This window comes from Plectropomus leopardus, chromosome 15 (assembly GCF_008729295.1).
Source record: "Plectropomus leopardus isolate mb chromosome 15, YSFRI_Pleo_2.0, whole genome shotgun sequence".
NCBI lineage: Eukaryota > Metazoa > Chordata > Actinopteri > Perciformes > Serranidae > Plectropomus > Plectropomus leopardus.
In genome coordinates this window covers 16,514,435-16,528,344 of record NC_056477.1, presented here as the reverse complement: position 1 = coordinate 16,528,344, position 13,910 = coordinate 16,514,435, and the positions used below count along the sequence as shown (strand labels likewise).

Below are 13,910 nucleotides of genomic sequence, written 5' to 3'. Positions count from 1 at the left end.
TTTCATACCTGTTCTGTGCAATGTGTTTTAAAGATAAGACTAACCAAGCTCTAGCAGGACCAATTGGAAGAGGTTATATTTTTGGCCATTTTTTCTTTACAGTTCCCCTCCACTCAAAACTGGGTGTTTCTTCTGTTCATGTTCCCTAAAATGTCTGAGCTTGACTATACTGGCTCATTTCTGTGCAAAGTTTGTCACTGGAGAGGTGTTTTCACATTCCTCTATTGAAGGGGCTCATGTTGGTGCACTTCCCTAAATCTGAGTTTCATCCCTGAAATGGGTTAGGTACGTCACAAGTTCTTTATAAATTCAAAAGCCATTTACTGTCTTATACGGGAAACACATATTGACGGGTGAACAGATTTTGACACCTGAAACCTGACTCAAGAGCAGAACACGATTAGGCACTGCATTAGCATAGTGAAAGCTTTGGCAGAAAATATGTAAAATGTATTCTGGAGTTCCTCACTGTCGCAGATATAATGCATGCTTCACAAACACTGACAAGGGGTCAGCCACTGCTTACAAGCTACAAAAACTAGAAAATACAATATGCTAACTACACTTACCACATGATTATCATAAAGTTATTAATCTATCAATATGTCTGTTAGTTGCTGATTTTAGCACACAACAGACTCCTCATCTCAGTCTAGCTCTGACTGAGGCTTAAACATGTTTGGTTGAATATCTCATGTTTCCTTTAACACTTAAGCTAGCCATCTTGATGTGCCCTGCTCTTTTACAGGTCAACCAAGCGCTAGTAGGGCTGTGCAAACACTGGAGAAAGAGGTAAGCAAAAGGGAAACCTAGCCCTGAAGTGCTCGTGGGTGGGATGGAGGCAAGATCCAAAATTTCTCAATGAAGGAAAAAGACTAGATCTGACTCAAGCACCTTTTTCTGTTTTTTTCCCACTTTTTATGTGGGAAAACCATGTTCAACAAATATTAATCATAACAGAGTATTTTATATACTTCAAATGTGTCTGGGGTGGTGACTTTAAACTGTATCTTTATGAATCTGCTTGTGAACTGAGAAGAGAGCAAATTCCGACAAGCATCAGATAAATTCTGGATACATCATTTTAAGCAGGAGTTTCTTTAACAAAACATGTGTACCAACTAGCAGCTGCTCACCTGTGAAAACACTTGAGAGCCACCACTCCAAACTCTGTCCCTGCCACTCCTCCAGCCACTGTCCCAGCCCAGTTTTGCTTCAGCACACCCAGCAGTGCCCGCAGGGTCTCATGGGGGATGTAGTTCAACTTAAATATCACCTGTAAGAAAGCATTTAATCAGACCTTGAATGCATGACATATCAAAGAAAAAGTCTGCACAGGGAATCTGCTGGCAACAGTAGAAGTCCATACCATCTCCAGCAGTGAGAAGAACAGTTTTTGGACAGGTGCTGGTTTACGCCACACACAGGCAGCCAGCTGGGCCATCGACTGGACACTCCACTCCAAGAGGAAGAAATTGGCTGGGTCCCTCTCCCATATTGTCTGCAGGGTTCGAAGAAGCTGGCAGCACAGCTGAGAATCCTGGGAACGCAGCAAGGAGGCCTGCAGCAGGTGGAAGGCGGGCAGGTTTTTTACTGCTGATCCTGGAGACAAAGGTGCGTAAGAAGAGGAATCACTGAACTCGTCAAAGGAAGTTTCAGCCCTTTAGTTATATCAACAAGAATGCAGTCATGTTTATTTAATTCACTTTTTGATTTGGGAGACAATTTTTTATTTGTGTTAAAACTATGACGTACAGACTGAAAAACAATATCAGCCTGAGGTCAATTTAGCCAAAAGATGTTTAAAATGTAAAGCTCAGTTTATCAGATTTTGCTCAGGCAAGGTCAGATTGTAAATTTCATAGAAAAAGGAAAACCAATAAATTATAACAACCTTTAACACAAGAGCACATGCTGAATCCCATAAGCCAATTGAGTTACGCATACATAGATAGATTGAAAACAAACAACACAACATGCATGAAGGCAACAGAGAAGTAGCATAATTCGCCTTGATAAAGTTTGTTTGCTACATTGTCAAAATATTTCAAGGAGGTCTTAGATTTGGAAGCCAAAACACACTGGTGTTTGTTTTGAATAAATATATACCTGGTTAGTAATAGGATTCATTTTCACACTTAATCAAAATTGCATCAGAACCAAATAAGATCAGCAGAAAACAGTCCCTGGTCCCTCTGCTGGAAAGAGATCTACTCCTTGATGTGATGGATGGGTGCTGGGTGTGTGTGTCTGTGTGTATAATTGGCTGTGTGTGTGTGTGTTTATTGAGGACACTCTATTTATGAGTGTTGGATGGAGGTGTGTGTGCATCTATGATAGATGGCTGGTTGCTGTAGGCCAGTGGTGAATGGATGTGGAGCATCCTAACAGAGTTAGAGGGGAAGCATCCACTTCATCATCCCAGACATAATCACCTCAGCTTCCTGTTAACCTGAGGGGTGTTGTGCACTGCAGCGGGGCGGCAGTGGGGGAATGGGGATTCGGGGTGTGTGGGAAATCAGGGAAAGGGAGTGGAACGCTTTGAGTGGGTTATATGAGGGCAAAAGTGCAAAGAGGGGATGAACTGCGTGGTCATTTGGGGAGCCCGTTCCCCTCCCTGAACTCATCTTTGCTGAGCCATGCATGTGGAGATAATTAGATGGTTTGGAGTATGAATTTGGAGGGGATGTTTCAGAGTATCCTCATGGTGCAATCAACTGTTAGAGATAATTAGGGAGGGGTGATCAGTCAGGACTTGACCTACCTTTAGTGAGCGGTGGGTCAAACTTAAAGGCTGGAGGTTGGGGATTGGTGACACAAACAGCCACTTTCAGCTCAGTTTTTCCAAGCAAAGTGAAGGACGCAATGAGAGCCAGTAACTCTTCCACAGGCTGGAACTGATCCACCGAAACACCTTCCTCACACCTTATGATGGTATAACGATGAGAGAGAAAAAACTAAAGTTAAACGAATAACAGAGAGAAATATAGATTTCTCTGTGCTGACTCTCAGAGCAAACATATTACATTTATATGAACAATTGCTCCCTTTGAAGAGGCCGTGCATTTACACCAAAAAATTCTGCATAATTTCACAGAATGGTTATTTTCTCTTGACCGTAAAATACCATAAAGATTAAAATCAAATGCTTTTAATGCTTTTTCATTTCAAGTATGCCATCTCCAAGCACACTCTTTGATTCATTTTAAGGTCCAGTGTGTAAGATTTAGTTAGATCTGGGGGGTTTAAGGGGAATTTAGTGGCATCTAGCAGTGAGGACTGCAAAATGCAACCAGCTAAAACTTCTTACGGTTAGAATTCCTTCAGTTTTCATCATTCAGGAGATTTTCACAGAGACCATATTATCCACAGAGGTCCCATCTTCTCCAAAACAAATGGACCTTGTTATTTAAACCAGTAAAACACTGAATAAAGCAGTTTAACTTTTAAAAAATCAGTAGCAGCAAAGCTGCCAACTTCAGTGGAACTAAATGCATAAACTGAAAAGTGGAAAACACGTAAATTGCCCTATCTAAAGCCAGTGTTTGGTTTGTCTGTTCTGGGCCTCTGGAGAAACAATATTGCAATATTGCAATCTCCGAAGACAAGGACCCGCTCCCTATGTAGATATAAACAGCTCATTGTCAGGTAACAAGGACACAATGATTCTTATTTTCAGGTGAATAAACACTAAAAATACATATTTATTGTATCATATTACATTTCTGCTGCAGAGGAAAATGTAACATCTAAAAATTTTGCTTTTATAGTGTATTATTGTCATTCTTGTTTAATGTTTAAGTTCCTGCTTTTCTGTATGAAATCTGCTTTTTGCTGAAACAACCTGTTTAACAGTGATTAACAGATCCCTTTGTGTAAATCTGGAACTTCTCATCCAGGAAGACGGTCTTTGAGGTGTTGAGGAGATTAGGGCAGATTTAATCAGATTTTACTGGTAGTTAGCCTTTCCCTGGTTTCCTGAGCTCTATTTACTTTTGTCGTCACTCGCCCAGCCCACAACCCATTGTTCTGGGCTAGCCTTGATGTAATAGTATAAAAACTTGGTCTGAATGTCAACATTCAGAGAGAATGAACTTCTGTCTGTTTGCACAGGGGATAAAGCTCTTTTAAATCAGCAACAGAATTGGACCTGAAATATTTATTTTCTTCCACACTGCCAATATATTCCTCTAAATCCTACACACTGGACATTTAATTCTTCTTCTGTTCATGTCATTTTTATCTCACCGTTTCAGGATGTTCTCAAATGCCTTGTAGCCATTGTTGGTGTCAAACTCCACGAAGAGGGCCTGGTTGAGAGGATAAGTGTCTCGAATGAAGCTGAACACAGCTACGGCCACCTCAGCTAGCAGCTGTCCTGAGACATCAGCGCTGATGTGCAGCAGGTTCTGGATGCAGATACGCACACAGTTCTTTTCTAATAAAGGACAGACAGAGTTCGTGGTTAGTGAAGCGGTAACTGCTCAGAGACACACAGTACGTCAAAACAAAAGTGTCCACACACTCAAAGTTTCATGTATCCCCACAAACAAGTGATTCTTCTATTACACTTCTCTTAAGACTGTTTTTCAGTGTATGTTACATTAAAATCCTTCACTTTCAGCCTTTCTTCATGCAGGTTTGATAAACTGATATAGATTGAGGATTATATTAGCAAAGATCTAAACTAGAACACTGCCTCACTTTTTGATGCCACCAATTAGCTGTTGCAGTTGCAGTTTATATCCATGTCTGTCCAGACTTATAGGGAGACTTTGAAGGAATTTAATATATTGGTATAAAGTGTATTTTTTGGTGAAATGGTAATAATCACTATATTGACATGTGTAATTCATGTGAATACTTCCCAGAAAGAAACTGTCTTCAGACTATTTTTTTTTCAGAGGAGGACAGAGAACTGAATAAGAGCTTCAAAAACCTGAAGCTCAATATCAGCAAAACTGATAAGCTCGTAGTGGGCTACCACAGGAACAGGACACAAAGTTTTAAGTTTGCTGCAAAAAAGCTACAAATTCTAAAATGTGGATGCTTCACAACCATCTTCTACCCAAAAGCACAAAAAGGTCTATACAATAAACAGAGTTTCATGGTGGACACCAAAGACTTATGTCATCAATTCAACATCTGACCAAATATCTTCCCTTCTGTTCCCGATTTAAGGTGTTAAATAATGCCCAGAAAAGTGTTTTTGGAGAACATTATGATGTAACAGTGAAGTTGGCATTTGACCCATTGTATGTAACGTGTCTTTTAGATATAACCAGCTAAAGTTGAAGAAATTCCCTCAAGGCATCTGTGAGATTTTGCATTTACAAGAATGGGACACAGAGGCATAAAAAATCATGCTGGAAATACTGATATCTTCATGGTGTCCAGAACGAATCAAAGCAAACTTGTGTGCACTGGAACATTTAAGTGAATTATCTCTGCTGATGGAGGCATCATGTGAACATATTTACAGCACGTCTCTCTGCTGGGATGTGTTGTCATGTTTTTCTGCATGGTAAACCAATTACTCAAATAAGAACGCACAAAAACTTCATGATAAAATCTGATTATTCACTTTCTGTGCAGCTTGTTGTCTGGTCTATTTAATACTTTGTGTGTTCATTGAAACGGAGGGAATATAGTCTGTTATAGCTAGGAAACAGAACAATTAGATTACGTGAGATAAAGAGGAAATGATACTTTACCCAGTGTTTTGGGGTTACCTCACCTTGCAAGCATGGGACAGTGTTGCTTGTTGCTACAGCAGAGACCGTCTTTAGGACGCGAGATGCCTGATGTCTCCATGTGGCACTGGTCTGATCCCATAGTGACGTGAGGCCAATGATGAGACACTGCAGTTCTTGAGTTTCCACCAGTCTCTCCACATTGACTGGCTGTCTGCAGAGCTGAAGGAGAACCTGGAAAAGAGCATAGGAAAAGAGTTTAGAAGGAGACCAAAATACAATGAAAAAGAGAAGAAGCAGCACAAAGGACAGACAAATAGAGCCTGCAGGATGACGAGGAGAAAATGTGTAAACAGAATTAGAAAAAGAGGCTGTTGCATGAACTGACCTGCGTTAATGGCTCTTGAAAGGTTTCTTCTATTGCCAAGGTCTCCTTTTTAGCTGGAAGGCACACTAGCAGGTACATACATTTCACCAAAGCAGCAGGGAGCCCTGGGTTTATACAGGACAGTATATCCTACAGAAACACACACACATTGAGGTTCCCATTAATAACACAAGGAATTTTTTAACAATTTTTTTATAATTAATTTTGCCCTTAATGATTCAATTTTAAAGAGAGAGAAATTCCACGGATATAATTGAGGTATTTTTTTATTTTCAAAATGTGTTCATAATTATAATTTTAAGAACTCATGTTGTCAAAATTTTGGAATTTTGGGGAGTTTGATGCATTGTGAAGATTTTTGCAATATCAATATGGTGAATATAATGTTATATTTTCCAATGTCCAGTGGCAGTCAAGGACTTCACTAGGTTAATTTCCTTTGAATGAGGGATTCCCATCAAATGTATAAAGGTTGTCAATGTGACAGCATTGATCAACCAATTTTAGAAACCTTATTTATAAAATAAACTTCACTTTATAACTTAATATTCACACACTGAGCTGTCAGCTGTCAGCAGCAGCAGAGACTTCAGCAGCAGCCATCCTTGATTGTCTTTCTCCTCACAGTTTGTCTCCTTAGTATCCTGCCTCTGGAAGAACTGCACCACCTCACCACGAGCCACCTCTGAAAGAGCAAAAAAAAATCTCTGAAGGTCAAGAACAAGTCAAAGCAACATTGTTTACATATAACAGCTGCTACTATTCACCATCTACTGACACAGAAATGAGTAAAATCTAAATCCACATTTCAGTCAAGTCTGCAGTCATCTAACAGAAAGCATGCATTTCTAAAAATAAATTGGGTGGGTACGTCTGTGAAAGTTTCATTTCTATTCTGCATTATGTTCCTTTTTTTGGCAAGTGCAATTTTATGTGCCATGCAAGTGTTCCTGAAAAAATCATTTTAATTTGTGCTCCTATAAAGACTAACTGAGCCCAAAAATAAGAGAGAAAACTCACTTACTAATCTTAAACCCATACTAGAGTTGCATCAAAAATCAGAAGCATCTAGTTCCCTAAAAATATAAAGTTTTCTTCTTCTTACTTCCAGAAAAAAACAAAAACACAGACTCCACAGAGGGCAATCAAAACTCAAGAAAGGAACTATATATTGTGTGTTTCCACATTTTTTGAACAGATGGCGTGTGCTTTGTTATTCCATTTCCAAAAACATGACATGGGTGACATTTTAAAGAAGTAGTGGGAAAGAGCAACGGCACAATGAAAATGCAGAACTGGGTAAAGGATGTCGAAAGTCCCTCTACCTGGAGAAAAAACTGTCTTGTTTTTGCAATGATACGAGCAGTTAGTCAGTACCTGCAGGCTTTTCTGTCAGTTTTTTGTGGATATTATGGATGACAGTATCAGCTGTGAGAGCTGCAAGCCCCTTCATGTCCAAACCTTCAAGTCTGCCTCCATCCTCACAGACCTGGGATCAGAAAGGAGAGTCCATCAGCAAAACCAAAACACAAAAAAAAAACTAAAGCTTGTAGTGATATAATGACAAAATTAAACATATAATGGTGTAATACAAGTGCCATTTTTGACTGAAAATGGTGTCAACATGTGTCAATAATATTAACTTTAAAAAGGTTTCAAATCTTTTCTTTTTTGTACAAAATGATGTGCTTATTTGTTGCCATGAACTATATGCACTATTGTACTACATACTTGCTCTACAACACATGTTGGATTATGAGATGCAGTGAAACAAAGTAACCATATTTTAGTTGAATATTTACTGCTTTGGGTAATGCACTCCACTTTAAATAATAGAAGCCAGTGCATATCGTATGCTCTTTCCAGTTCCATGAGAGGATATTGCATTTCACTGAGTTTGCTGTTCTTAAGTGAGGCCCTACGTTCTGCTCAAATCTCTGGTCATGAGGCTTATACATATACACACACACACACACACACACACACACACACACAGAACCACACACAAACCAAAGAATGATTACGTCTGCAGCTGTGAGCCCGATCAATGGTGTTATACACAGATCAGTGAAGGAATTTGTGTGCACGAGACAAAAAAGTGGTTTCTTCATAGCTGTAATGCAGTTCAGGCACGGAGAGTATTTTCTACCGATAAATCAAGGGGGGAACTGAAGGGGCTTTTGTATTCCATGTGACAGTTCAGTAAACTGTATAGTTTTACTGTGAAGCCACATACACGTTTGTTCAAGGGCCAATGATGCAGCTGAGGGCCAAACATCTGACTGTCTCTCATGGTGATTCACTCAGTTGGTCAAGAGCAGTTTAGAAACCACAGCAACCTATGTTATCCATTTAAAGGTTGAGTATTAATTTAAACTGTGGCTTCACTTTAAATTATCCTGCCATTATCCTTTAAAAAAGTATTTTCCTGCTGATGGGATGGCCTTTCTGCAAATCTATGCTGTCTATGCAGTAGAAAGACTAAAAAACTTGAAATTAGTGCTACATGACTGGAGAAAAAAGAGAAAAGGGGTTGCAGCATTTGCGTTGAGTCTTTGTTAGAAAGCCTACAACTACCAGAATGCACTGCGTCGTAACGGATCAATAAATGCTTCTGCTGGTCGTGACCAGTTGGTTTCAAAAACAATATAGCAGCAGACTGGTAACACTTTCTTCTTATCATCAGTAAGCTAAATATGTTTCTGAAAACATTTTAGGCAAGAAATAGGAAGTGCAGTAACAGAAGCTTGGTTTATATCTCGTATTTTTAACATTTAATCTCGTGTTTTTAGCCTCTATTTTTCACAATATAGGAAGTAGGACAGCACCTGCTTTCTGTTCATGAACACTCATATTACAGTTAAACAATGCTCTAAAATTTGTTTCTTAAGACATTTTAGGCAAGAGATAGGCAAAACAGTAACTAAATTTTGGTTTTTGCTTGATCAGCATTGCATAGTTTTACTACTTGATTGAAGATTGTTATGAGTTTGATAGAGACTGTGAGAGAGGAGAGTGAGGGGTGCTGCATTTCTACACTCTTTGTGTGCAAGTACAACCCAAGGTTAGAGCACCAGCCCTAGAGCCATTGAAAACACGATGCCTCATCAGATTTTCGCTAGCAAATGAGCAGGGATATATAACTCTGGAAATGATGAATGGACGAACAACAAAAGATAAATACTATAGGCATATATTCTTGTCCCAGTAGAACATACCTGTATGAAGAGAGGCAGGACTTTGACTAGATGCTCCTCTCTCTGCTCTGAAGGAACATGATCAGTTCTGTGTTCAGGGCTCGAGTATGTATGAACTCCCAGCTCCTGTAGTTGTTCTCTGAGCACATGTGGGAGTTGGGGGTTCCTACAGGAGCCCTCCACTTTCTCCACCTTCAACTTCACAGAGACAGATAACTCCCCTGAAGCACTCAGCTCTCCGGTTTCCTTATTGATCCTTTCCCCTTTAGCAAGCTGGTCCTGGAGGGCAAAAAACGAGAGCCAACAGTGAGACATCCTCACACTGTTCCACCTATTTTTAGACACGCTAAGTTTATATCCAAAATATTGTTTAATCACATTTCCTTAGATTGCCTCACTTCCTCAATTAAATTTGTCCCAAACAAACTGTCATGACTCCTCCTCTCGCCCACAAAGCACACTGTCTGCATTGAGAAATCATCAGATAAAAGAGCAGACCACAGGCAGTCATGTGCCATTTTATTAACTGGTTATAAAACCTCTGTGAGGGATCCGAATGGTGTAATTCATGCCCAATTTTCAGCAATTGGAAGCACATAATTAAAGCTTCAAATTTATTCATTCATTCATTGTAGCCACTTAACCTGGTACAGGGTTGCGGGGGGGTACTGAAGCCTGTCCTAGCTGACATTGGGCAAGAGGCAGAGTACAATCACAGGGCTGACACATAGAAACAGACAACAATTCACACTCAGATTCACACCTACGGGCAATTTAGAGTCACAAATTAACCTAACCTACATGTGGACTGTGGGAGAACATGAAAACTCCACACAGAAGGGCAACAGCTGGCCTACAGCAAATATTGGGTCAACAGTAATTGTGCAGCACTTGGAAAGTACATAACCAGTCCTGTTACTTACAAGTAAAATTTATTTCACAATCTAAGGTGCAAATAGGTAAAAGAGGGCAAATAAAGACATTTTGTTCTTACATTCCAGTGTGTACTTGGTAACAGACTTGCACTTGTACAGTGCTTTTCTAGTTATTCTACCACACAAAGTGCTCTCACACTAGGGGTCAACCGATATTGGTTTTCCAGGGCCGATACCAATTATAAGTACTTAATGAGACCGATAACTGATATTTGGAACAAATACACAATCTTTCTGTCAGTATTTAGAATTTGGAATATAACAAACTCCAACACAGAACTTTTCTTAATTCCTTTAGCAGTTTAATCAAAAAATCAATATAGATCAAGTTCCCATCAAATTTTTTTATGAAGTTGTAACCCTGGTGATTTGCAGACACTATAATTTACAGGAGTTCCTTGAATGTCTCATAGTATATCCCAGGTTTTAGTGATGTTACAGTTAAAGGATGTTCCCTGAACGCCTCACAGGAGGGACTGCAAGGCTCTTGCGCGCAGACAAGTTTGTCTTTAGTTTTCCCTTGAGCTAATGAATCAGATGCAACACGGACAGGTTAGCGTGGCTGAAAATTGCAATTTTGCAGAAGTATAAAAAAAGTGGAGGTGGCTTGTCGTCAGAGAGAAAGAGATAGAGAGCTGCAAACCACAGTGCAGTCGTGGACACAGAACTTCAGAAGGAACTCCGATGGGCGTTTCCCTCCTAATAATCCTTACTGTTGTTTTTTTTTTAGGCACAATTCGATCTATGATCAGCGACATCATGGGGCTGTATGATCTACCATCTAGACTGTCATCGCTGCTTGTGGACACCTCGTTTTGTCGTGAAAGGTGGTAGGACCTTGATTAAAGGAGACCAAATCAAGAAGCGAAGCAATCATTCATCCAGAATAAGTCAACCACTATATCATCCACACAAATGAGGTTGGACACCTTCTTTGGTCAGATGCCACGGCCCAAAGGTGAGTTAAGATTATGAAATCTGGCGCACCAAAGTTGACCTTCTTTTTGGTGATACTTCCTTGAATGATGTTCACAACGTGAGAAAAATCCTTGAAAGCTTAGAGTCCAGCTGCTGATGTAGTGAAACTCCTCGGAATCTCCTCACCACCAAACACTTAAATCACTCAGCTTGAGTCTGCTTTTGACATTGTAGAGGAATTATTTGCAGCATTTCTCAGCTCCAACCAAAACAATGGCGAGAAACCCTCAGCATACTTGAACAGGCTACACAGTCTCCTCACATGGGCCGTTTCTAGAGGGGGAGCTTCAGCCGAAAATTCCAACGACCAGCTACTCAGACTGTTCTGTAGGGGCTGATAGGATCAAAGCATCATCATATGCCTGCAGTTGGAGCTCAAGAAAAGCAACCCACCATAATTTCCTGATCTACTCCACATTTTGAGGTCTGAGAAAGATTGGCATTCAGTGAAACTAGACAGGATGAAAAAACATCAAGGCACTATGAAAGCTACTGCACATGCCCATTGCTTTTTTGAAATACCCTCCCATGATTGTGAGCCTGTCCCATCACCCAGTGCAAAGCAAGACACTGCATCAAAGCTTGAAAAGATGGCAAATGAGTTGACTAAACAAGTGGAAAAGTTGAGCCAAAAGTCACAGAACATGATTAATGAAAGTAAGCCTTTCCAAATGCCAAAGACAAAACCAGATGAAATCTCTAAGCTTGAAAATAAGATAGCTGAAAAACAAGGCAAAAAGCTAGCCCAGACTCAAAAAGAGAGTGAGATGTTTTTGGTGGAAACACGTTACTATCCATGACAAACTCTGACTGGTGCAAGGCTCAGAGAGATATATCTCAGACATCATTATCCTGTTGGAAGGGGCTGCAAAGCCCAGTTACAGAGACAAACCTTGTGCTTCCAGATGTCAGATTCCTTCTCAAGGAATGGAAAGATCTCTAGCTCAGGAATGGTGTACTGTACAGGATGTGGGCTGACTAAGAAAATGCTGTATACCAGTTAGTCTTACCTGAGCAGTACAGAGAAGGGGCACTGAATGGTGTCCACGATGACGTTGACCACCTTGGTTTCAAGCATGCATTACACCTTGACAATGCTCGATTCTACTGGCCAAAAAAGGCCAGTGCCATTAAGGAAAAGTGCAGAAAATGCAAGCGCTGTTTCAGGAGAAAAGCTGTTCTTCAAAAAGCTGGCCCTTTGGAGAACATTTCCACTACTTACCTACTTGAACTTGTTTGTATGGTTAATCTATCCCTTCAGCCAGACAACAGAGATACAAGGAACATACAAGTTTTCACTGACTACTTTACAAAATTTGCTGTGGCGGTCCAAACCAAGGACCAAAAAGCAAGAAAAGTTGCGAAAGCCCTGTGGAAAGACTTCATTTTCCAATATGGGTTCCCAAGTCACCTGCTTAGTGACCAGGGCAGAGACGTTGAGCCAATGACCATCAGAGAACTCTGTGCACTGATAGGAGCTGAAAAAGTACGTACCACTCAGTACCATCCCCGGGGAAACACGGTTGTACAATTTCAGCGGACACTCGTGGATAATCTGGGCCCCCAGGAGCAAAAGAGACAAATACCACTGGAGAGACTTTTTCAAACCCCTGGTTCACACATATAATTGCACGAGAAATGACACTACAGGCTATTCACCTTACGAACTAATGTTTGAGTGCATCCCAGACTTACAATCGACCTACTCCTGGGGATCCACCCTGATATGGGAAACCGCAAGACGCACACAGAGAGTGTCAAAAGCTTTGTCAACGCCTGCAAGAGAGCTAATCACTAGCTGCCAAAAGTTCCAGAAGATGGGCGAGAAGAACAAAGCTAGGCTTGACAAGAAAGTCTGGGCAGCAGAGCTCTTTGAAGGAGATCGGGTCTTGGTGAGAAACATGAACATCAGAGGGAAACACAAATTCGCAGACAAATGGAAAAAGAGAATCCATGTTGTTATCAAACGAACTGGAGATAGCTTTGTTTATGTTGTTAAACCTGAAGCTGGAGAGGGACTGCATTGCATGTTGCACAGAGATCTCCTTCTTCTATGAGGGTTCCTACCTACAAAAAAACCAAGGAGCACAGGTCCCACGCTGACACACCAAGAAAAATGAAGCAGAGGGACAAAACAACAAAAGACATACAAGAAACTGCAAATTTGGAGGAGGATGAGTTGTGCAGTGATGAGGATGAACTGTACCACAGCACACAAGTGCCAGAGATCATCACCAGAGGTCCTTTTTTACAGATGGAAGGGGACTCCACTGAACCTCAACCAGCCCCAGGGATGTTGAACCCTGTCATCCCTACTGTCAGACCATGAGGATCAACCTCAGAGAAACCCAGCCATAAGCTCCAATCAGAGGTTCCTGCGATCAGCTTAGAGAGTGGTGCAGCTGCACATTTTACCTCACACTGCAAAGCCCCAGAGAGATCATGGTTGACATCTCAGAATCAGACACAACAAACAAACACACCAACTAAAAGAGGAAGCACAGATTATGTCACAACAGGCCTGTAGTTGCTGATATTAAGAGTGCACCTGAGAATCTAGAGCCTGAGCCCATTGTTGAGACGTTGAGACGTTCTGTTAGGGACAGACGCCAGCCTCGCAAACTCACCTACGATGAGTTAAGAGAGCCCGTGATTTTGGCTGTGAGCTCATTCTTCCAGACTTTAGGGACAGGATTTTTCCAAGCTGTACTTGATAAGC

At 40.8% G+C, this 13,910-nt stretch overlaps 1 protein-coding gene across 2 annotated transcripts in view; it reads right to left on the bottom strand.

Moving 5' to 3' along the window:
• The window catches only part of wdfy4 (WDFY family member 4), a 56,260-nt gene that overhangs the window by 40,184 nt on the left and 2,166 nt on the right, over nucleotides 1-13,910 (bottom strand). For both annotated transcript variants that reach the window (XM_042501735.1, XM_042501736.1), the window contains exons 2-10: nucleotides 9,300-9,557; nucleotides 7,459-7,570; nucleotides 6,639-6,766; nucleotides 6,082-6,210; nucleotides 5,738-5,927; nucleotides 4,249-4,438; nucleotides 2,765-2,925; nucleotides 1,370-1,602; nucleotides 1,137-1,276 (exon numbers count right to left, since the gene is read on the bottom strand). In XM_042501735.1, the coding sequence (XP_042357669.1) occupies nucleotides 1,137-1,276; nucleotides 1,370-1,602; nucleotides 2,765-2,925; nucleotides 4,249-4,438; nucleotides 5,738-5,927; nucleotides 6,082-6,210; nucleotides 6,639-6,766; nucleotides 7,459-7,570; nucleotides 9,300-9,557 (1,541 nt within the window). The remainder of the gene's footprint in view (nucleotides 1-1,136; nucleotides 1,277-1,369; nucleotides 1,603-2,764; nucleotides 2,926-4,248; nucleotides 4,439-5,737; nucleotides 5,928-6,081; nucleotides 6,211-6,638; nucleotides 6,767-7,458; nucleotides 7,571-9,299; nucleotides 9,558-13,910) is intronic.